The sequence below is a fragment of the Argentina anserina genome, chromosome 7 (assembly GCF_933775445.1).
Source record: "Argentina anserina chromosome 7, drPotAnse1.1, whole genome shotgun sequence".
In the NCBI taxonomy this organism is placed as follows: domain Eukaryota; kingdom Viridiplantae; phylum Streptophyta; class Magnoliopsida; order Rosales; family Rosaceae; genus Argentina; species Argentina anserina.
In genome coordinates, this window is record NC_065878.1 from 21921283 (window position 1) to 21946275 (window position 24993).

Below are 24993 nucleotides of genomic sequence, written 5' to 3' on the forward strand. Positions count from 1 at the left end.
AAAAGATGAAATCGAAAAATAATGAAGTCACGAAAATACCTCTAAAAATTGGTGGAAAATGAAGTAACAAATAGTATTAATTAATGAAATAAATTAAAATTAAATTGAAATAAAAATTCATTTTCAAATTTAAGATACTAACAATCCCGAGCCGGCTGACAGGTTGGAACCGTTCGATCGGAAATTGATGGGCGGCTAGACTTTACGGGCCTTAGTTGCCTACTTTTGTCACTCCAATAGTCCAATTGTCTTGAAAGGTATGCACTGCTTTTCCTTAAAACAATTAGAAAATACGAGTGCAGTGACGCAGTGTGTCGTAGTGATTTGATTCCATTCCTAATCATCAGTCAAAACCCAGTCTAATCCTTTAATCTTGAGCACTCACCCAACAACAGTAAAAGCATTTTTACGCAACTTCTGGAAAGCAACCCTACCAATCTGCACTCCTGTTTTGGTTGGAATGGATGCCCACCTTACAGAAATGAATTCAAGATTATGCCTTGAGGTGAATGATGTTCGTGTTGGAATATGGGGCATGGGCGGTATAGGAAAAACAACCATTGCTAGAGCTGTTTATGACGAAATTGTTTACCGATTCGAACACTATTGCTTTGTTGATAATGTCAAGGAAGCTTTTACAAGCAAGCTTGAAGCAGAGGTGCAGCGAAAACTTATATCAGAATTGCTAAAAGAAACGGTGCAGAGTGTAGGTTTGAACAGAGGTTGGAAAATGATAAAATAAAGGCCTGGTTCGAGAAAGGTTGTTCTTGATGATGTGGAAACTGTTGCCCAAATTGAATCCATGCTTGGAGAACTACATGCATTTGGTAAGGGAAGTAGAATCATCGTAACAACTAGAAATAGGCAATCACTAAGTGGAGTTGATGAGGTGTATAAGGTTACGTATTTAAGTGATGATGCAGCTCTTCAACTGTTTAAAAAGTATGCCTCCAGAACAACAAATCAACAGAACAGAAACTACCAACATCTTGCAAATCATGTGGTAGAATATGCTCAAGGTCTTCCTCTAGCACTTAAAAGTCTTGGGGGCTTTTCTTGATAACAAAAGTGTATCTGAATGGGAAGCAGTGTTAGACAAATTAAAGAAAATCCCACACATAGAGATTCAAGATGTGCTTAGAACAAGGTTTGATGGACTAGATGATTCAGAGAAAACATATTTTTAGACATCGCACGTCTTTTTAGAGAATGGGATAAAGATTTTGTAACAGAATTATTCGATAGTTTTGGATTTTTTCCAGACATTGGATTAAAAACTCTTGTTGACAGAGCCCTGATAATCAGATCAGGTGAACTCAACATGCATGATTTACTAGAAGAAATGGGCAGATAAGTAGTCCGCCAAGAATCTACCAAAGAACCTGGCAGGCAGAGTAGGTTGTGGAGGCATGAAGATGTTAATCACATAATGACTCAACATGGCCGGCTCATAACAAGTGCAATGAGTGCCCCAGGGCCGGCCGCAAATCGAGAGGGTCCTAATTTTTTTAAGAATTTTATATAAAAAATTAAAACTAATACTAGATTGTTAAAATAATTGTAGTTTTTAAAGAAATTGGCCATAGTAGAAGACATGTTTCAAGTTTGTGTCCTATCTTTTCTCAGTTATGATAAGTTTAATCTCTTCTCAAACACTTTGATTTGTGGAATGCAAATAAAAAAAAAATAGATTTACATTAGTAAAGAAAGCCCGATTACATTGTTGATTATATTCTGGTTTTTTTTGTCTCAAATTAACTTTTAAGTAGAATAAGACATTCTTTTGAAGGTTTTATGGGAAATGTTCTTAAAATTTATTTTTCTACAAGATATACACTGTATTGAATATTTGACATCTCTTATAAGGAATGATCTAAATTATCTAATAGGAATCATTGATGATATAACATTGGCTATTTGATTTAATTTTATCAAATTAGATATTGTTAGTACTTTGTTTACAAATCAAACATTATAAAAGTCATATTTTCATTCTCAGCCGCATAATGTAATAACGAGTAAGTTATTATTTTATTTTATTAAACTATACAAATATAAGCTTGAATCATAAATTTGATGTTTTTTGTCATCATAATATTTTCATATAACAATAAGTTTTAAGACCGCATTTTGAGTTTTCGCACAGGGTCTTCGAAAAGTTTGAGACGGCTCTGTGACTCAAAATACGCTGAGAAATTTCATCGATCATGATCATTCTCTAGCTCATTTCCATGGCATGTGTACGTAATGTAGAAAGAATCAAGTTTCACCTAAATCAATTTCATGGGGATCTTTTATTAGCTCTATGATGATGTTCTAAAAATTGTCACTAATATTTAAGTTTCTATTATGCAGGCTACTGATGCAGTTGAATGCGTATTGCTAGACTTATCAAACTCAAAAGTCGATTTATGCATAAATACTGAGGCTTTTGTGAGAATGAGAAATCTAATACTACTCATAATATACTATAATTTTTACTCCATACTAGGGGTGGCAATGGTATAGAAAACCATTCCAACCAATTCGTATACCAACCGTACCAAATATGTTGGTATACCAAATACTTGGTACATGGTATATGGTACAGTATACCGTACCAATATTAAAAATACGGTAGGTAGGTGGTATATATTTTCCATATACCATGGTATATCGTACCTACCAACTTATATTATATTAAATTATTTAATTAAAAATATATATATATATATATCTTTAAATTTCAATTGTAGATTTATTGAAAAATAAATCCAAACCATATATATCTACTTACCTTAATCTAATCTCTCTGAGTTTCTTTCTCAAGTACACTATTTTTCTCGTCTTCAATTTCTTTATTTAATTATGAATGAATCGATTCAATCGAATTCTCAAGTACAAATGCTTAGACCTATCAGTAGCACAATCACTGCTTACAACATGTCAACATATATCACATTTAAACCTATCATTTATTTTTTCAATTGTTTTGAGAATTCATAAGTACTTTAACAGTTTAACTATTTGAACTTTGACTTTCTATTTATAACTTTGTATTTGGTAATTTGGTTGAAGTTATATAAGACTTTGGAATTCTATTGTTATTTCACTTATTTATTATTATTTATTTGGGTTGGGCCTTAAAGTTTTTGGGTCTTAAATATGTTGGTACAAGCCCATTACCAACCGTATCAACCGAGTACCAACCGTACTACTTAATTGGTATACCAACGTTATTGGTTGGTATAAATTGTGGATTTTTCATACCAAATATATATTGGTTGGTATATGGTATTGGAAAATTAAGACTGATATACCAACCAATCCAGCCCTACTCCATACTCCATGAAGATGGCCACTTTAAACACACTCCAGGCTGTGAGACTATATGTCCAGTTGATGATTGTAAGCAACTAGCGACGGGAACTTCGAGTTTCTTTCTGATGAGTTGAGGTTTCTCTTATGGCATGGATGCCCACTGAAGTCTTTTCCATCAACCTTTATCCCAAAGAATCTTGTCAGACTTGACATGCGTGGAAGTCGCATTCGAGAACTTTGGGGAGGAATGCAGGTACAATTATCTAAACATCTTTTTGCTTGTTTCAAGATTATAAGTTTCTATATGTCCCATGTTCTGAAGACATATTTTCCCGGCGTTTAAAATGCAGCCGCTGCAAAATTTGAGAGTCATATTGTTAAGTCACTGCCAATACCTTGTCAAAGTCCCTGACTTGACAAAGGCGATAAATCTTGAGCAACTATATCTTGATGGCTGTTTGAGTTTACTTGAGGTTCATTCATCCATTTTCGCTCTTCAAAAGCTTGACTTCTTGAATTTAAATGGGTGCGAAGAACTCGAGATTCTCCCAAGCAGCATTCATATGTGTTCTCTTGAGTACCTTAACCTCGGTGGCTCTTCTGCTCAGAAATGAAATGTTCCAAATGTTCCTGTAACTTCTTGCTCCCATTGGTTTGGTGCTCAAATCTTGTAAAGTTTCCGGAAATTGCAGTAATCCTGAAGGACCTAGCAGTGCTTTGTTTAGATGGGACAGCAATTAAAGGACTGTCCTCATCAATTGATCAGCTTCGGGGGCTAAAACAATTAACTATGCGGAACTACAAAAGCCTTGAATTTCTTCTTATAGTATCTGTAATTTGGTAGAACTTACATGTTTGGATCTGTCTGGATGCTCAGTACTTCATAACTTGCCTGAGAAATTTGGAGACTTAAAATCCTTGACGCGCCTTGGAGTAGTGGAAAGTGGCATAAAACATTTCCCACTCTCTATTATACGCTTGTACAATCAGCTTGAGACAGTCTCATTTGATGGATTTAAAGATATGGTGGCACCCCATTTATCATCATGGTCATCATTTATCGGATATTACGGATTCTCTGTTCTGGTTCATCTTGATTTAAGTGACTGCAATCTGTTGGAATTACCGGATAGTATTGCTGATTTGTCTTCATTGAAAACATTAAAGCTTTGCAGAAACAATTTCGAGAGCCTACCTGTGACAATGGATAGACTTGGTTGTTTAACGCGTCTTGAATTGGAAGCTTGTAAGAGACTGAAATCAATTCCAGAGCTTTCATCGAGTTTATATTACATAGATGCGCATGATTGCGCAGCTTTGGAATCAGTTTCAACACCAAAGACTGATTGTGCAAATCTTGACTTCATTTTTTCTAATTGCTTCCGGCTGGTGCAAGCAAATTCATTTACAGAGATTGTTGAAACACATTTTCTTGACCAGGTACCTCTCTCTCTCTCTCTCTCTCTCTCTCTCTCTCTCTCGCCACATTAAGTTTATTGTTAATTTTGTAGGATCATCACTTTAACATGTGTCTTCCTGGGAGTGATGTTCCTGAATGGTTCAATCTTCAGGATACAGGATGTTCTTCAACTTTCGAAATACCACTGAATAGTTTCAATAACAGGCTTTTAGGATTTGATATATGCATTGTTATTAACTTCACTGGTACTCGTTATCATGTATCTAATATATATGGAATATGCATCTATGCCGCCAAATATCCTGGATCATTTAGATTTGATGTTGTCAGCCAGCAGTTTGGAACTCACAGATTTCTAGAGTCCGATCACCTGTTCATGGCATATTTGCCATGGTCTAAATATGCCTGGATTGCAAGTGATGGATTAGATGCATTCAAGATTGTGGTAGAAACTGGAACTTATTCACCAACTGAAGATTGCTTTACTAGTAGCCGCGGTGTTAGTTTAGTTTATGCTAATCACGGCACGATGCAAAATTGGGTAACACATCCCATAACTCGTGTGGATGTCATGGAGATTGTGGTGCAGCCGGAGCGGTGCTGTTCTGAAGAAGGGGTGACAGGGCTTGGCGCACCTTTCTTTCCGGACCAGTTGGAAATAAGAAAGAGTGATACAGAGCGGGAGGCAGAGTCATCAGAGTTGGGTGAAGGGAGAGGCACATGCAAAACATCGGAGCTGTTACCTGAGCCACAGAAGGAGAATAAAGAAGGGGAGGAAATAACGGTGGCGGTGGAGGAGGGGGAGTTTCTTTTGTTGCAAATGATCAGCTGCCAGTGACAACACTCGGAGAAAGAGATAACCATATCAAGAGGACCAACTGATGCTAGCTAACAACTACATTTGGGTATCAATGCCACTATGCTGCCTCCCGTCGTGGTACTTCTGATGATAATGTGATACACAGTCCAGCCGCATTCAGTTGTGCTTTCCCTTTTGTACTCTGAAATGAAAATGTACAATTTATTATGAGTAATTCAATCTGATTCTGAATAGAGGTGGCATTGATAGAGGTGTCAAATGGGCTAAAACTGTGTTCGTACCGTGTACGGGTCGGTCTATTTATTTATTGTGCCGAACTCAGACCGGATTATTTACTTAAATATGAAGCCGGTCCGTCCCACGGCTCAAGCGCAGGTTGTAGAGTTATAAGGATGTTGATCAAAGTTTTGGCTCACAATATGGTGAGATAGATGATCATTCTCCTAACTCTTTTCCTTACCGTATGTGTACGTAATATTGGGTAAAAATATTCAACTTTGACCAAAATCAAATACATGAGAATTACATATCAACTTTATTATAATATTCTCGAATTTTTCGTTGACATATGAGTTGCTATTGGTTATGCAGTCTACGGATACAATTGAATGTTTGGAGCTAGAGTTGCCGAAAGCAGCCAATCCATATTGCATAAATATTGGGGCTTTTGTTAGAATGACGAAGCTAAGAGTACTCAGAAGTCAGAAGTCAGAAGTCAGAATCTATAATGAAGGTTCCCATTGGGCTTACAACCTGGGTTCCCATTGGGCTTATAGACATAATTCCCATAAACAACTAAAACAAGTCACGAGTGGGGAGTTGAAGTTTCTTTCTCATGAATTGAGGCTTCTTGAATGGCATGAATACCCGCTGGAGACTCTGCCATCGAGCTTTATCCCAAAGAATCTTGTTAGACTCGACATGCGTGGTAGTCGCATTGTTGAACTCTGGGAAGAAAACAAGGTACAATTATCTACATTTCTTTTTGTTTTTTTCTGTTTGAAAATTGTATGCTTCATGTCTGAACACATGATTTTGTTTTATGTTTTAGACGATGCCCCTTCAACAGTTAAAAAGAAATCCGGTTTGAGTGACTGTAAATTCCTTGTCAAAATCCCTGACTTGACTCACGCGATACATCTAAAGATACTATATCTTGATGGTTGTTCAAGTTTAACTGAGCTTCATCCATCCATTTCTGCTCTTCAAGAGCTGAATAGACTTTAGTGGTCTGCAAACAACTCAAAATTCTCCCCAGCAGCCTTCATATGAAGTCTCTGAAGACCCTCAGACTTCATCGCTGCTCAAATCTTGAAAAGTTTCCGGACATTTCAGGAATTATGGAGGAGCTGACAGAGCTTGGTTTAGATGAAACCGCAATTAAAGGACTTCCATCATCAATTGATCAGTTTAAGGGCCTTGAAATATTAAGCATGTAGAACTGCAAAAGCCTGAAATTTCTTCCTGGCAGTATCTGTCATCTGGTAAAACTTAGACATCTGGATCTCTTTGGGTGCTCAAATCTTGACACCATTCCAGAAATTTCAGGAATTATGGCGGAGGTGACAATTAATATGCTTGGACGGTACCGCAGTTACCGGACTTCCCTCATCAATTAATATGCTAGTGGGGCTTGAAAAGTTAAGTATGCAGAACTGCAAAAGCCTTCAATGTCTTCCGGACAGTATCTGCAATTTGGCAAAGCTCTCGTGTCTGTATCTATCTGGGTGTACAGCACTTCATAATCTGCCTGAGAAATTGGCGGACTACCATCCTTGAGGTGCCTCGATTTACTAAAAACCGGCATTAAACTTTCCTACAAAATAAAATCACGTGGTCCTGTGCCTCGACGTGGTAAAATTAAGGTTGATTTTTTGAAACTAGTGAATCTTATCAAGGTTCGCTCTAGCATGAGCGGTGCAGATTCAGTTTTCAGAGACAAATTTGGGTCCAAATCCAGATAAGTTCGGAGATCGTACAAAGTTGTTTCAGGGGCTATAAAAGCATGGATACGGCAAAATATAGGTATGTTCGTATCTTACCCGTACCGGATACGGGTACTGTCTAAATACGCTATATACACGTATTTATTAATGAAAAAACGTATCCCAACTATGTACTACACAGTCAACTCATCGGATATGGTCCGGATACAATTTGGATACGTTCAAGGTTAAAATTTTCATTTAAAGGTTGATAAAACCTATATCTCTTCTACTTTTTTGACCCTTAAGCCGTTTCATTGTTTTAAAAATAGAAATTTGATACCAAGAGTCCAAGACTTCAGTCACTTCACCCCGTAAAGAATTCACTTCCCCTTCAATTAAACCTCATATACTCTCTCTCTCTCTGGAAAAAAGTACAACTCTTGTTTGTTATGTACATGGAGTTGTACTATTGGTGCTAAAAGGGCTAGGGTTTCCAACATGGAGATTGGCTGGCCTAGTAATGTGAGGCATGTTGCTCATGTCACGTTTGGTCGGTTCAATGACTTCTTGGGTTTGCCGGTTGAGCTTGAGCCTGAGGTTTCCAAGAGGGCTCCTAGTGCTAGGTGTGGTGTTTTTTGCAATTCCTGAGCTTTTTCAAGTTTGATGGGTTATGGAAAGTTTGATGCTTTTTTGTTTTATGGAAATTATAATTGTATTGAGGGGTTTCTGTAACTGGTTATGGGTCTGTCATAGTTGTGTTAGTATTGTGTTTCTTGAAATGTTGTCATAGCTGCATATGATGGTTGGTTTTCTTTGTATTTGATGAATATTGAGTTTGTTGAATTTGGTTGGGAAACATGTGTTAGGGTTTTTGGTGTTTCATTTAGTTGATTGGTTTGGTGATACATTCAGTGTTTCCTGGATTGGTTTTAAGCTGCATTGGCTTTCTAGGGAAAACTCAAATTGGGAAGCATTCTGATCTTCTATGTCTGGCTGGAGCTTTTGAATATTAAATTCTTCATTTTTTGTGTGTTGGCACATGAGTTTTTTTATTCTTTGCTTGCTTGCTGGTATTTGGTGTACTAGGTTCCATTCTAAGCAAGTTTTGTTTTTCAGAAAAAAAAATAAAAATAAAACTTGACCAATTATTGTATTAGTAACTGTAGTTAACTAGTGTGGTTATGGAGGACAAATCATAACTTGTTTGTTATGTAGGAGTATATAGTGGAAAATGATTCTTACTTATTGTTATGTTCATGTTTGACATATCGGAATTTGTTTGAGCTTTGCGGTCTAGTGCTCGTATACCAATTCGGCTTCACCCCATTGAATCATCTCACAAGTATTTGGGTATTACTCTCAGCCTTTGAAATCCAATCCTCTGTATTATATGTATAAGCTACAAGTCTAAAACAAATAGAATGTGAACTACTGTCAGCAACTCTACATAAAGCATAAGTGTGTCATCAACTCTACATAAATGAGTGATTCATATATTCAATTGAATATAGAATGAGTGATTCGTCGTCTGCTAACTCACATGTGGGTGAGGATAAAGGTGGTGTTGGACATAATAACAAGGGTTCTCCCTTGTGGCAATATGTAACAATTATCAGTGAAGTTAAGAAGGGACAAGGTGGGAAGTGTAGTTTTTGTGGGATAAAGTTCCATGGGTCACATTATAGAGTGAAACAACATCTTCTTAAGATAAGTGGCAAAGGGATTAGAATATGTCAAAAGATCGGTGATGCTAAGCATATGGAGCTTACTACTTTGATGGAATCACATGAGTTGAGTAAGAAAATGGCCGGACCTAAATTAGTTCCTCTCCCTTCATCAAGCAAGGAAGGTTCTTCGTGTGGAAGTACATTTAGAGTTGGGCTAGATTTGCTTGATGATATAGTGGTAGACATTTCTAAGAAGAGGAAGGGAGTGAGTGAACCGCTTGAAAAAACATTCAATAATGGTGCTAGAGAGCAATTAGATGGTGAAATAGCAAGGATGTTTTATACCGGTGGCTTGTTTTTTAATCTCGCCAAGAATCCTCACTACATCCGTGCATTCAATCAGGCATGTGCTTGTTCAATTGCCGGTTACCGTCCACCCGGTTACAATGCATTGCGGACAACTCTTCTAGAGAAAGAAAGAAACCACATTGAGAGGTTGTTAGAACCGATTAAGCTCACATGGAAGGCAAAGTGGGTTAGTGTGTGTAGTGATGGGTGGTCGACCACTTATTAATGTCATGGCAGCTTGTGAGAGTGGACCTATGTTCTTGAGGGCTGAAAATTGTGAAAGAGAATCCAAAGACAAGCACTTCATTTCAGACTTGCTCATTGATACTATCTTGGAGATCGGTCCACAACATGTAGTTCAGGTAATCACTGATAATGCAAGCAATTGTAAGGTTGCAGGAGCTATTATTAATGCTAGATTCCCACATATATTTTGGACTCCATGTGTGGTGCATACAGTTAACCTTGCTTTAAAGAATATATGCACACCTAGCTCAATTGTGTCTAATAGGGCAGCTTATGATGAATGTAATTGGATTAGTCAAATTGCCGATGATGTGTATTTTGTAAAGAATTTCATCATGAACCATGGTATGAGGTTGGCTATGTTCAATCAACATTCTCCATTGAAGATGTTATCGGTTGCCGAGACACGTTTTGCATCCGTTGTTATAATGCTTAAGAGGTTTAAAAAGATTAAGCAAAATCTACAACGCATGGTGATTAGTGATGAATGAAATAATTATAATGATGATGATGTGGGAAAAGCAACGGCGGTGAGTGATTACATTATAAGTAATGAATGGTGGAGGAAAATTGACTATATCCTTTCCTTTACATTACCTATATATGTGATGCTTAGAAGATGTGACACGGATGAGCCATGTCTTCACAAGGTATATGAGTGTTGGGATGATTGAAGAAGTGAAGGTGGCTATCTATAAGGAAGAATGTAAGGAATATGAAGAGGAGTCTCCATTTTACAATGTGGTGTATTCCATTTTGCTCGCAAGATGGACCAAGAGCTCCACACTTTTTCATTGCATGGCACACTCATTAAACCCAAGGTACATTTGAATTATATATTTGAGTTTTAGTTTTCATTTTCAATTACAACTTTCAAATGTTAATTGTGTTGTGATTTATATGAAATTTATAGATATTATAGTATGAAATATCTTAATGGAGCTCCTAATCGTATTCCTCCACATCAAGATAGTGAGATTGCAAAAGAGAGAAAAGAATGTCTCAAGAAGTACTTTGCTAATGAAGATGAGAGGAGGATGGTTAATGAGGAGTTTGCCTCTTTTTCGGCATGCTTGGATGAGTTTGCAAGTAGTGATTCAATGAATGATAGAGATAAGATGGACCCTATAAAATGGTGGATTGTTCATGGTTATACCACACCAAATATCCAAAAGCTAGCCTTAAAATTACTAGGGTAACATTGCTCCTCTTCATGTTGTGAGAGGAATTGGAGCACCTACAAGTTTATACACTCATTGAGAAGGAATAAGATTACACCTCAAAGAGCCGAAGACTTGGTTTTTGTTCATAACAATCTTAGGCTCCTTTCAAGAAGAACTCCATAATACAAAAATGGGGATATGTGGGATATTGGAGGAGATGATTATGATACAATGGTTAATGTGAATGGTGGTATGCTTGAGATTGCAAACCTCTCCCTTGATGAACCGGACTTGGAGGGTGTAATATTTGACAATAAGGATGAAGATGATTGAAGAGAGGAAGACATCACATTCTATATATCATGGTTACTACTTCTTACTTTTTATTTTACTTGAACTTATTAAGTAGTTAATTAATGGAGTTATGTAGTTATATTTATTGTAAAATTGATGGAATTTATGTGTTATAAATTTCTAATTGCTTGTTTTTATCAAATTTTAGAAATTATTATTATATATATATATATTAAATATTATTTTACAAAACGTATCAAAAACGCCACATACTAGAAAAAACGTGTCCATGTATCATGCCGTACTCGTACCCGTACCCGTATCCCGTACCCGTACTGGTGCATCATAGTTCAGGGGCAGAATCCATCGGGCAGGGGATCCACGGCTCCCACAGGCATTCAACCCTAATGGGCAGTTGGGCAGTGAAATGTGGAAAATTGTAGTAGAAGTATATGGAATTCCAAGTCTGAACGCCATTGCATGACGAGTTACGGAGTTTGTTTCTTTCATGAAAGTTATATGGATGTGGAACAATGAAAGCATGACTCATCCCACAAACCATGTTGAACTTGGAGCTCCTTCCTTTCCAGACCACTTGGAATAAGGAGTGAAACTGAGTGGGAGCAGGAGTCATCGGAGATGGCTGCAGGGAGAGGCTCAGAGGCACATGCCAAACACTAGAGCTGTTATCAGAGCCACAGACAGGGAGAAAAGAAGAGCATGAAATAATGGTGGTGGCTGCACAGAGGGAGGGGTGCCAAGTGTTAGGGTCAGTATGCTGCTGCTAGTCATTGTCCAGATGCACTACTATGCCTTTGAGGTGGAGAGAAACAGAAAGAGAAGGAGATAGAGGTACATGAATCTCTGACGATGGGAATGTATTGGAGTTGTCAGTTGTGCAGCCACAGTGGTTTAGTGGTGTCAAATTCACCGCAAGAGGGCCAAGAAGAGAGAGAGAAAAATTGACAGGGGAGGAGTCATTGCCCGCCGGGGCTGTTAGGCGCGGTTTCCCTTTTGGGGCTGTTGGGGACTTGGGGCTGACTCGGTGAACTATGGTTTGGAAAGAGAGAAGTAGCGACTGTTGCGGAAGCAGAGGACTGCCTTTTGTTAGAAAGATGGCATGCAGTGATCCAAGGTTAGCTTCTCAGCAAAAAACTTATGCATTTCTGTGCTGTCTTTGTTGCTCATTAGTATTTTCATGTATTCGTCTGAATCGTCTCTTATATTTTTGCAACTCTGAATTATCAACACTAAAAAAGAAACACTCATTTATGTGCACGAATTCCTTGATATGTATTGTTTAGTTGTAAATGTTTATCTTTTCATTTTTGCGTAATGTGGTATATTGATACTGATGCTGGTTAGTGGTATATATACATGACATTTCCCACTGAACAAGAAATACTTGGAACTCGTTGTAACTTCTAAATAGGATTAGAATCTGTATTCGGCTGCCTCAATGTTATGTGGTAGTTGTTAAATTTTGTTGGAGAAACCCACTGATTTGTTCCTCTATTAAATTTGGTGTTTAAGTTGGGCATGCACACTTTTCAGGGGAGGTGTTTGGATCATCTGGAAGGGCACAGCAACAGAAGGAAAGTATGCCCCAGTCTTTTCATTACCTCCGCGTCTCTGCCCTGGTACTCGTACTAACATATAAAGCTGTAAACCGGGGTGAGTGATTTTTAATTTTTTAGCAATACATTGAATACTTATAACTAGCACACTGGTGATGATCTTGAGAACAAGTTTAAGTGTCTGAAACTTTGAATGGTAATTTGGTATTGCATTCCTTGGCAGATATTTATTACTACTTTAAATGGTATTCACTCCAAATATATAGTATGTGTGCGCCGTACTGTTGCCTTGTTAAAAAATTATGGTAATATATGCTTGTTGCTTTTGTACAATTTTCTTCTATATGACTATTGTTTGGGTGTAAACTTTAAAGTTCACGCGTGATCTTACTATTGATTGCGAGGGTTTATGAATTAACACATTGATTATGACTAAGTGTGAATCTGAGTGCTTGAACTGATTGATAGTGATGTTAAATAGCGACAAGCGTGGCCCGTGGACCAACTGTATCGATATTATCCCAACTTAGTCACCTCACAGGTGTTGGGTTTTAATCACAAAAGGCCTCGGTACAATTGGTTATTATTCACCCACTTATAAGCTTTATTTTCTTTGTCACTTCTTAGATGTGAGATTTCTCCTCTCCAACACGCTCCCTCACGTGCAACCTAATTTTTTAGGTCTGCACGTGACAGATTAACATCCCACATACTGGGATGAAAGAAACTAAGGTCCAGTAACCAACGACACTTAGTGGTCATCCAATCGGAAATCCTCCGATGGCATGACAAAGTGGCACCCAACTCGGGCCCACGAAAAATTGGAGGCACGACTGGAGAGGGACCCGCTCTGATACCATGTTAAACAGCGACAAGCGTGGCCCGTGGACCAACTGTACCGATATTGTCCTAACTTAGCCACCTCATAGGTGTTGAGTTTTAATCACAAAAGGCCTCGGTACAATTGGTTATTATCCACCCACTTATAAGTTTTATTTTCTTTGTCACTTCTTAGATGTGAGATCTCTCCTCTCCAACAAGTGAGAGGATCATATGGAGTTAGCAACAAATTTGAAATGGAAAATTTATGCTTCTGTATTCTAAAATTCTGTATAGTCAATGGAAATAAGGCAGATCAAGCTCACTTGCCCTCTTGATCGCACTGAATTTTTACAACTCTCGTCTTCTGTAATGAACTATCTCTCTGAACAGATGAGATGACAGGAAAGCAGGAAAGGAAAAGGGAGTCTGGCAACGTATCAATGGTGAAATGCTATCAAAGGTGAGTTGCATAGCTAGCTATACTTTGATATTAGTTTCAACAATACATTGCAAATTCAGAGGTGATCACATCTTGTAACCATTGATAAATAACCCTTGAACCTCACGTTTCTGTCACAGATCAGATCTTGATGTGCTGTAATCACTAGGCAGCAGCTTTATAAAATTGCATTTCTAAGATTCTCGAAGCGTTGTCAATGTTGCTTGTGTTCCTGGTTGAAACTTTGTATCGGTCTAGCTTTGTGTGTAAAGTCTGTATAGCTTTGATTGAATCTCTGAAAGCTCAGGATGCGAAGACTATACAACTTGTATAAACTTGGGATAGTGCTGTTTATCTTGCTATGCGAAGGCAACGGCGTAACAAAGCTACATGGGCTGAGGTCTGTCAATGTGGCTCTTGCTCAAATTGAGGGACTTAAATTTTGTGCAACATCTAAGAGGACTATCGTACGAGATTAACTCATCGATGAATAGGTTAGGCTCAATGTAACATTGTATGGTGCTGGTAATTTTCAACTGCCAAGACAATTTTGAGCTGATGAAATCATGGTAAATGCAGTCCTGGATTTTTGAATGAATACTATTCATCTTTACTCGAAAATAGTAACCAGTTTGCTACATTACTAGACCTTGAGCCTTTTTTTTTGTCTGCTTGGACTCTTACTTCAGTAAAACTGGAACTCATGAACTTTACGATGTTAGTCTTACTAATCTATAGGCAGGGTTCATGCTAGTCTAACTAGTTTCTTTAATCAAACTTCTCATCTATAAATTAGTTAAGGCCCATGTTTGGTTGGCAGGAAATCCTACTAAGCAAAAATAAATTATTTCAATTTATATGTTTAAGTGTTGTTTAGTTGTAATTGAATATTGAAATGGAAATAAAAAATGTGATTTTACTGGAAATTAACTCTCTTAAAGCCGGAAATGAATTATCTACTCAGGGGTGGGATTATATTTTTGATTAAATATTCTATTTTAGTTACTTACCAAAATAATTCTAATTTTAAATTTTAATATCTATCAAACACTCGTATGTAATTAATGAAATATTTTCCATTTTCCTATTAATTTTGAAATGAAATCAAGTCATTTTTATTTTCTCACATTCCATTTAAACAAACCGGCTTAAAAGAATCTAAGTCCAAATTAACTGTTTTACGATTCATACAATTTTTGTTTGTCAAGTTAGTCTTTTTAATTAAATAATAATAATGAAAATAGTAGTGGGGCATTAATTAAACCCAAAAAAATTCGCTTTCAAGTCCAAATTCATCCCCATTAGAATGATTAGATGCAATCTAGAGTTATAGACGAATTTTTTATCTAGAGTCCAAATTCATACGACTTCACCTGCCACCAAACATAATCTTTCCTTTTCGTGTTTTGTCCCTTTAATTTACTCCGTCACAAGACGTGAACATACATAATTATCAATTCTTAATTAGTTTTTAGTCTTAATCCCCAATACGTGTCCCCCCATTCCTCCTAATATAATACCTACTCGATTCCACAGGTAGTCCGGGTCACTACAAAATGCGTTTACTTTGACTCGGCTACCCACTTTCATTTCCCAGATTCCGATCGACTTCCATGGCCGCTTCTTCTTCTTCTTCTTCTTCTTCTTCTTCCTCCTTCTCTCCCTCTCTCCCCCGTTGGAACCACGACGTCTTCATCAGCTTCCACCCTCACGACACGCGCAAGATCTTCGTCGGCCATCTCCACAGAGCCCTGCAGCAGAAAGCGATCCACACGTTCGTCGACGATGACGAACTTCGCAACTCAGACGATGACGACCCTTCTGTGGCTCTGCAGGCCGTGGAGGACTCGAGGGTGTCGGTCGTGGTGTTGTCGAAGCACTACGCTTCTTCCAGGTGGTGTTTACAAGAGCTGGTGAAGATCATGGAGTGCGTGAAAAGGTTGAAGCAGATTGTGCTGCCTGTTTTCTATGAAGTTGATCGTGGTGATATTAGGAAGATGGAGTCGAGTTTTGAGGAGGGTTTTGGTAAATATAATAGGGAAGATGTGCAGAGGTGGAAGTCTGCTCTGTTTGAGTTCGCCGGTTTATCCGGCTGGGATTCCCGAAATTATCGGTAACATATTTCAATCTTACTTTTTCATCTGTTTAACTGAACTGAACTGAACTGAACTGGGTTTTAAGATTCTGATCACTTGATTATATGTATATGGAACATAAGTTCATAACAAAGGGTAGACTTTTGTTCTACAAGAATTAGATCCAACCCAATATCAGTTTGACATTTAGTTTGGTCTGATCAGGTTTAGTATAAAGTTGTCGCTATTTGCTATACGTATTGTTAGTATCAGTATGACATTAGAACTACATTAGCTATTGCTCTGGATTTGAAAGAACAAAACTTTATTTTATGATTTATTTTTTATATTTGTTCGAATATTGCAGGGATGATGCCAAGCTTATTGAGAAAATTGTGGATGATATTTCTAGGAAATTGATGCACATTTCGTCCAGTAAAGAGAATTGTTTGGTTGGAATGGATAGGCACATAGCAGAAGTAGATAGTATGTTGTGTCTTGGGGTGGATGATGTTCGTGGTATTGGGATATACGGGATGCCTGGTATAGGTAAAACAACCATTGCAAGAACTGTTTATGATGAAATCACTTGTCAGTTTGAACACTGTTGTTTTCTTGAAAATGTCAAAGATGGTTTCAAGAATAAAGGTGCGGAGCGTCTGCAGGAAGAACTTCTATGTAGAATATTGAAGAAGAAGGTGTGTAACTTAGGTGATTTGGATACAGGGTTCAAGATGGTTATGGAAAGGCTGAATAAGAAGAAAGTTTTGCTGGTTCTTGATGATGTGGAAAGTTTTTCCCAGATTGAATCCTTACTCGGAAAACAATGTTCATTTGGTGGTGGAAGTAGAATCATTATAACAACGAGAGATATACAATCACTAAGTGGAGTGCAGGATCGATATAGTCCCAGATTGTTAAGTGATGATGAAGCTCTTGAGCTTTTTATGCAGTATGCCTTCAGGGCACACGAACCCACAAGAGAGTACATATCTCTCTCAAGGTGTGCCATAGAATATGTTCGAGGTCTGCCTTTAGCACTTAAAGTTTTGGGAGCTTTTCTTGATGGCAAAACTGCATGTGAGTGGGAAGATGAGTTAGAAAAGTTAGAGAAAATCCCACACATGGACATTCAGGGTGTGCTTAGAACAAGCTTTAATGGACTGGATCCTTTACAGAAGGATATATTTCTAGATATTGCATGCTTCTTTAGAGGAGTGGACAAAGGATATGTAACAAAAGTGCTGGAAAGTTGTGGTTTTTACCCCCATAGTGGATTACGAGTACTACTTGATAGAGCTTTCATAACAATCTCAGATGACAATAGGCTTGAAATGCATGATCTAGTACAAGAAATAGGCTGGGAAATTGTTCGACGACAATCAGTTAAAGATCCTGGGAAGCGCAGTAGGTTGTGGAGTCATGAAGATGTTGATTATGTGTTCACTCAAAATATGGTGAGATATCTTATCATGACCACAAACTCTTTTTTATGTCAGTAACTTTATGTAGCTGAAACCTTTAATTTTAACCAAACCAATAAATGGTAAAGGTGTATTATATTTCAAAATAAGTTTATTGATATTTTCACTCAAGTTAACTCCACAATGATTATCCAGGCTACAGATGCAGTTGAGGGCATAATGCTCGACTTTTTGAGGTCAAAACAGGTATACTTAACTTCTGAAGCTTTTGTTAAAATGAAGAGGCTGAGACTGCTTAAGATCATCAGCGATAACCATTCACGTGAGGTTTTATGTCATCCAAGTGATGGCTGTCAACAACATCTGATCGGGGACTTCAAGTTCCTTTCTAGTGAGTTGAGGATTCTCCATTGGCATGGATTCCCCTTAAAGTCTTTGCCATCCAAATTTCACCCGGAGAATCTTATTGAACTTGACATGCGTTCTAGTCACATTGAACAACTGTGGGAAGGAATCAAGGTATCATTTTCCTTTCAAATTATGAGCATGAAGTCTTAGATTCATTATGCTTCTTATCTAAATGCATATTATATTGTTGCTTTGCCATGCAGCCTCTGAAAAAGTTGACAGTTATTAATTTAAGTCACTCTCCATACCTTAAGAGACTCCCTGACTTCACTGAGGCGATGAATATGAAGAAATTAATTCTTGATGGTTGTTTAAGTTTATTGGAGGTTCATCCATCCATTTCAGCACTTAAGAACCTTGTTATCATGAGTCTAAAAGGGTGCAAAGCAGTTAAGAGTCTTCCAGGTAGTATTTTTATGAAATCTCTTAAGACCCTTGATCTTTCTGGCTGCTCAAATCTTGAGATATTTCCCGAGATCTCAGGGATAATGGAGGACCTGTCGGAGCTTTATCTGAATGAGACTGCAATTGAAGAATTACCCTCATCTATTGAACAGCTTCAGGGGCTTGTGTTATTGAATATGACAGACTGCAGAAGCCTTGTCTGTCTCCCAGACAATATCTGTAATCTGGCACACCTTACAAACCTCACTCTCTCTGGGTGCTCAAAACTTTATTGTTTGCCTGAGAACTTGGGGAGTTTAGGATCCTTGACTATCCTTGAAGTAGAAAGAAGTGGTATAAAAGAACTCCCTTTCTCGATCATTCAGGTGAATAAGCTTAAAAGATTATCATGTGATGGATGTAAAGAAATGATGGCACCCCTTTCATCATGGTCATCACCGATCAAAGGATTTTATACTTACTCTGGTATTCTGCATCTTGATTTAAGTGACTGCAATCTGATGGTGTTATCAGATGGTATTGCTCATTTGTCCTCATTAAGAACCTTAGAGCTGCGCAGAAACAATTTGGAGAGCTTACCTGCAGCAATGAATCAACTTCGTCGTTTATCACATCTTGAATTAGAAGCGTGCAAGAGACTGAAATCAATACCTGAGCTTTCATCAAGTATTAGTTACATAGATGCACATGATTGCACAGCTTTGGAAACAGTTTCGGCACCAAAGCCTCGGTCTTCTACAAATCTTTGCCTGACATTTTCAAATTGTCTCCAGCTGATACAAACAAATCTTTTTAGGGATATTGTGGAAACTCATTCTCATTATCAGGTTCCTCTCTGTCTCTGTCTCTGTGTGTGTGTGTGTGTGTGTGTGTGTGTGTGTGTGTGATACAGTGACTCAGCACTAACATTTACATACAAAAAGTTCATGGAAAAGAAGTACTTAAACATTGTTATGTTTTTTCTTGTCCAGGGTAGTTATTTGCGACCTCTTTCCTTTAGTATGTCACTCCCTGGAAGTGAAATTCCTCGTTGGTTCAATCATCAGTGTAATGGATTCTCAGTGAATGTGCAGCTCCCGCAGAATTGGTTTGATGATAAGTTTTTGGGATTTGCTTTATGCGTTGTTAGTAACTTCAAGGGTCCTCATAATGATGCATCCGATCTATCTGCTGTTTGTTATTGTACTTTTAAAGGAAATCATGGTGAGTACAAGTTCAATTTTCATTTGCTTGATTGGGATTTCAGAACAAACAGATTTCTCCAGTCGGATCACATGTTCCTGGGATATGTGCCGTGGTCTCAATATCGCTTCAGTAAAGAAGGAAAGCCGGTAAGTGAACGTTACTACACTGAAGCCACATTCGAGATCGCAGTAGAAAATGGAGTTTATACACAGGATGATAACAGGACAGTAATACGACGGCATTGCATCACAAGCTGTGGAGTGCGTTTGTTTCATGGTGATTACATGGAAGCTCAAAATCTAAGCATCACCCAGCCGAATTCTCATCATGATAGTTGTGAAATCCTATTAGACACTGGGAGGAAGAGAAATAGAGCAATAGCAGGGTTGACATTGCAGTGGGACTTGCCTCCTGCAGAAGAGGTGTTCACTGAGCAAGAGCAAGAGCAAGAGCAAGAAGGATCTTCACCAAGGGAAGGGTCCCTGGCAGTGGAAGGGGGGACCTCAGTGGGCATTAGGTCCTCGGCCGGGGAAGGGGTTCTTTCTATGCTTTCTTCAGTAGCAACTGTAGAAACTGGTGCCAATGAGTATATCTCTCCCCCGATTTTTGTCTTAATTATACTTTGGATTATGTATCCATGCAAGCTGAATTTCTGCCCATAACATTTGATTGTGTGTTGGCAGACGTGATTGTGCAACCATCCCTAATCATTCTAACAGAAGAAGGCGCACTAATTCGCGAAATTCAGCAACTTGGATCCGGGATACAAGTCAACTTATTGATGATGGCCATGCTTGGAGAAAGTATGGCCAGAAGGAGATACTTGGATCCAGATATCCCAGGTATTTTGGATATTTTTTATCATTTCAAATCTGACTATTTTTCTTTTGAGGTACTGTACTACTACAATATACTTCTAATTATCTGGAAGGCAGATCCTTTAAAGTACGACCAATTTTTTTGTTTTGGTGCTCATAAGATCACATAGTGTATTACCCTATTGTGGAGATTGAAAAATCCAAAACCAGAGCCTCTTGCAACTAGTGTGTCATGTTAGATAACCACGGGCCTGAAAACTTTTGTTGCCAGGAAATTGATCAGCAAAGTGTTTTAAGCCAACTACCTTGAACTCACCCTTTTGAAGTAATTAGTAGACATCACATTTGATCGAGCTAGAATACAAGGAATATTAGGTTTGGACTACGATTAACACCCCCCCCCCCCCACCCACACACACTGTATATCAGACAACAGATTCATATATGAGGAAATGCCTTTTCTTTCTGTTTAGATTGAAGAAATGAAGTGGCTAATCTTTAATCATTAACATATAAAACATTGGCATCCCTAAAGATAATTATGTCGCCCAAAGTTGAGATTCATCTTATAACATTAGATTACTTTTGTTGGCAGAAATTATTACAGATGCACTTACCGATTGGATCAAGGCTGTATGGCCACTAAGCATGTGCAACGCATTAGTGATGAGCCAGTAACATATAGAACTACTTACAGAGGAAATCACACATGCAGACCTGTCTCCAGCATACAGGACATAGAAGAGTTCTTTTTGGCATACTGAGTCCGGTCAGATTGGTAATTGGATAGGATGCTTCTTGCTGAGTCTGCAAATTTTGTTTGGAATTACTTGGATATGTAATCTAATGATATTCGCTCTTGTTATCATGATTATGTCTAAAGGAAGTGGTATGTATTTTGGGGTAATACCTGTAAACGTGTTTTTCGCTGCTGGTTTTCAACTTTGATTTTCTTTGCTTCTGCAGAAACTGTTAAAATATTGGTATGTCATGATGTTGGTGTGTATAACTTTGAGACCAAAACCTTTTCGTCGATTCCGAGTTGATGAAGATGGGTTCTCAAGTACCAATCTCGACTGAAGCAAACATAAAGTTATAAGTTTGAGCTTTGCATTTGTACAACATTGTCCCATAGGTTGATTGTTTGTTTCCTAAGCGGAACAGGTAAACTTTTGAACTAACAACTGATCTCTTCGATGGACCAGGCCTCGATCAAAAGCCATCACGCCTCAACTAAAGACCCGACCCAAACTCCGAGGGGCGGGACTTGCATATCGGAGTGCAACGTAGAGGGGTGAATTGTCTTTTTACAAGCCTACTAGAATTTCTCCGGCGATTTTCCGGGAACATTAGGCACTAATCCGGACGAGTCTTGAAGCGCGTCAACTGTCTGCGGATATGGAAACGTGAGATTCGCGCTAGAAATGGCCGAATTCGAGCTGAAAACGGTCGAATTCGGTCGGATCGTTACATGCAAAGACAGTTATACCCCCACAGTGAAACACAATTATACAGTACTGTAGACGCCTCACAGTGACACGTAAAACTCCCTCCCATTCCCAAGTGGCCACCTCCGGCCAAGTGCTCCACCGCTCTCTCACACTCTTCTTCACCACCCTGCTCACACCTCATCACATTGTCACCCACCACCGCCGCCAACCCATCCCCCAAACCCTACACGCCTCCCAATGTCCACAACCATCTCCATCCGCGACCCCGCCTCGACCGCCGACATGAACGCCGCGTTGTACTCCCCAGCCAAACCCAAACCCTCCACCAGACCACCCCTCTTCCACACCCCTCGCTTCCCGCCATTTCGACGTCTCCGCCACGCGCGCAAGCTCAGACTCATCGCCTCTGTTTTCCTCCTCTGCTTCGTCGTTCTACTCTCCTCCACTCACCTCTCTCATGGGCTGGCTCCCGCCAAAACCCAACTCCTCATTTCCCCGGTACAAACACTACTCCACCCTCACATTCTTTACATTACAACTTCGATTCCGAAGAACCAAAGTCGTTTTTCTTTTTTCAGATATACTGTGTTGATCAACACATGGAAGCAGAGCTCTGCTTTGAAGCAATCAGTTGCTCACTACGCCACGTGTGGTGGGGTTGCTTCTGTTCATGTGGTGTGGTCTGATAGTGATCCCCCCTCGGAAACTTTGAAGTCTCGTCTTGAAAAGATGGTGTTTTCAAAGTCAAGAGGAGGTTTAAGACAGCATGAGGATTTGAACCTTAGGTTTAAGCCGATTGAGGGGATCAGAACTGATGGTGTGTTTTCGGTTGATGATGATGTGATTGTGTCGTGTGAGGCATTGGATTTCGCTTTCGGAGTTTGGAAGTCTGCGAGGGAGGCTATGGTTGGGTTCACTCCGAGGATGCATTGGCTTGATGGAAAGGTTAGCATTTTTGGTAGTGTTTAGATAGGTGTTGTGTATTTGAATTACTGATAAATGTGTTTGTTTGGATGCAAATTGAATCAGAAGAATTGCGCGGCGAGTTATGAGTATGGGGGATGGTGGTCAGTTTGGTGGATGGGGACATATAGCATGCTGCTTCCGAAAGCTGCATTCTTTCACAGGAAGTACTTGGATTTGTATACTTATGGTATGCCATCTTCCATTCGTGATTACCTTACCAGGGAAAGGTAGATTGTTGTATATGTATGTAAAATACATTGTTATTACATCTTGTTTTCAAATGTACTACCACTGGTTTTATATGTCGATCATCGATGTTATGTTCTTGTGCAGAAATGCGATGTCGTTGCTTGTTGCTAATGCGACTGGTGCACCTCCTATTTGGGTGAAAGGTAGTTTTTTGCATTCCATTGTCATAACAGTTGTGTATCTGCACATATCACTGGATTTTAAATTCATGATTGCATCCATGTCTAAAAATTGACCATAAACTAAAGCTATAAACCGGAAATAGCTAAGATTGTTTTTCTTTCAAACAGCGTTATGAATCACTCTAATAAAGAAACATTTCATAATAGCTTGTCCTATGCATAGTTAGCGAATACTGCATTCATCAATGACTTTGCTTGTTATTGATCTAGCATCATATTTTCCTTCTCTGACAATTTCCACTTTCATTTGTCGAAAATATGAAGCCCTTCACCTGTGAAGAAATCAGACAGAAATCAAGAATCTCTTACTGAATGAACATAATGTATTCCATAGAAATAACAATAGTTTCTGACATTCTGTCCAGCCTATTAGAATTGACAAGACATTGTAAAGTTGATGTTCACCTTACAGATGAAAAGGGCGTTGACGAGTGAAACTGTTAAACCTATTAACTAACACCAACCGTGCCCTCCGGCTGATCATCACTTGACCACAGAAAGCTTTTAGAAGATTAGTTTGCAGAGACAAACACACAAGATACATATTTTATCATTGTCAATTTCTGAGAGATTGTAATTAAGTTGACTGTCTACTGGAGAAGAGCGTGTGATTTAAACAAGCACTGAAATGTAATACAATATGTGAAATGTGTACACTCTCTGATATCAGAGGTATGATATAGACAAACTCTGCGATACCAGTTGCTAGACGTAATTGCTTCTATTAACATTTCTCCTTAAATCATGTACAAGTATGTTGTGCAAGCAATACTCAGACCCCCCCCCCCCCCCCCCCCCCCCCTTTTAATATATGGGTTTTTATGTCTGCCCGCTAAATTGCCACTGAAATTTCATGAGAACAGACTCGATAGAGTAACAAAACGATGAAACAATCATGAAAGCATAGAAAGAAAATATGTTCTTCCATTCGATCGGGGTAGTGCATCTGTGCATATGCACAGATGAACACCTAAATACTTGTTGAATGTTGATTACAATGAATATTACAAAAAGAAAATAATAATAATAATTAAGTCACATCAGAAAAAAAAATTAACAAAAATGTAAATCTCATATAAACTTTTTACCAAGAGAAACTTTGTCGTTGCATCTGATCATCACTGATGGCAAGCAATATATAATGCGCATAGATAAAGATGTCAGGAAGCCAAGATGTATATAGTGCCGATATAGCCAGCTTCCTAATAAATAACTCTCATGAAATATCTGCAAAGGATAAAGAAAAACTCAGCATGATTATGCATATGTGTGTAATACAACATAACTCGGTGCAAAGTCTACTGCAGAAATCAATCAATGGATAAAGAAGCTAGCTGAGGGACGTTGTCGCTTCCTGCAAAGGAACGTGATGCTTCAACATGTGTCTGTGTGTGTAACTCAGACAAATTATTGCCCCCGTTCAAACATATATTCAAAAACTTAATTGAGCAGCTCTTTGAACTAAATGAATCCAGGAAGTACTGAAGTAGCAAACATTATGCATGTTTGATGGAATGACGACAAGCCATATAATACAGGGGGCCAGAAAGCAATAACGAATGCAGGACTACTCCATGCTAGATCCTTTGAAGCGTACCCGATATTAACCATATATAGATGAAGAAAATGCTACCTCACATATATAAAGTGCATGTGAAACGATCACAGTACGTATATATATAACTTAAATGAAATATATCATCCAACACGTACAAACAATGCCAGAGAAGATCACAGCACGGACGTGCGTCATGCATATATGCATGCCTAGGTATGATCAATATTACTGTATATATGAGTTTCCAA

The 24993-nt window shown here is 38.5% G+C and overlaps 3 protein-coding genes and 3 pseudogenes across 5 annotated transcripts; all 6 read left to right on the top strand.

The window, feature by feature from the left end:
- Nucleotides 1–457: 457 nt before the first annotated feature.
- On the top strand, nucleotides 458–1370 carry LOC126804152 (disease resistance protein RUN1-like; annotated as a pseudogene).
- An 810-nt stretch (nucleotides 1371–2180) lies between these two features.
- LOC126803821 (disease resistance-like protein DSC1) lies at nucleotides 2181–4791 on the top strand (annotated as a pseudogene).
- Nucleotides 4792–9713: 4922 nt separating this feature from the next.
- On the top strand, nucleotides 9714–11225 carry LOC126803822 (uncharacterized). Its single transcript, XM_050531552.1, has 4 exons — nucleotides 9714–10074; nucleotides 10346–10550; nucleotides 10643–10878; nucleotides 11107–11225. The coding sequence occupies exons 1-4, from the start codon at nucleotides 9714–9716 to the stop codon at nucleotides 11223–11225; spliced, it is 921 nt and encodes a 306-aa protein (XP_050387509.1).
- Nucleotides 11226–12182: 957 nt separating this feature from the next.
- LOC126804161 (uncharacterized) lies at nucleotides 12183–14617 on the top strand. 2 transcript variants are annotated; one of them, XR_007673132.1, is made up of 4 exons: nucleotides 12183–12321; nucleotides 12741–12860; nucleotides 13976–14045; nucleotides 14165–14617. XR_007673132.1 is itself a non-coding variant. In XM_050531939.1 (4 exons), exons 2-4 carry the CDS (start codon nucleotides 12788–12790, stop codon nucleotides 14501–14503), a joined length of 315 nt encoding a protein of 104 aa, XP_050387896.1. In that variant the 5' UTR covers nucleotides 12183–12321; nucleotides 12741–12787; the 3' UTR covers nucleotides 14504–14617. The 2 variants fall into 2 exon arrangements, 1 of the variants encoding a protein (XP_050387896.1); XM_050531939.1 differs by having other exon boundaries at nucleotides 14332–14617.
- A 953-nt stretch (nucleotides 14618–15570) lies between these two features.
- Nucleotides 15571–21287, top strand: LOC126804107 (disease resistance-like protein DSC1). 2 transcript variants are annotated; one of them, XM_050531883.1, is made up of 8 exons: nucleotides 15571–16137; nucleotides 16467–17556; nucleotides 17719–18042; nucleotides 18135–18336; nucleotides 18415–19163; nucleotides 19308–20107; nucleotides 20205–20363; nucleotides 20935–21287. In XM_050531883.1, the coding sequence occupies exons 1-8, from the start codon at nucleotides 15638–15640 to the stop codon at nucleotides 21101–21103; spliced, it is 3993 nt and encodes a 1330-aa protein (XP_050387840.1). In that variant the 5' UTR covers nucleotides 15571–15637; the 3' UTR covers nucleotides 21104–21287. The 2 variants fall into 2 exon arrangements, with proteins under 2 accessions (XP_050387840.1, XP_050387839.1); XM_050531882.1 differs by having other exon boundaries at nucleotides 18135–19163.
- Nucleotides 21288–22027: 740 nt separating this feature from the next.
- LOC126803823 (glycosylinositol phosphorylceramide mannosyl transferase 1-like) lies at nucleotides 22028–23240 on the top strand (annotated as a pseudogene).
- The last annotated feature ends 1753 nt before the right edge of the window (nucleotides 23241–24993 follow it).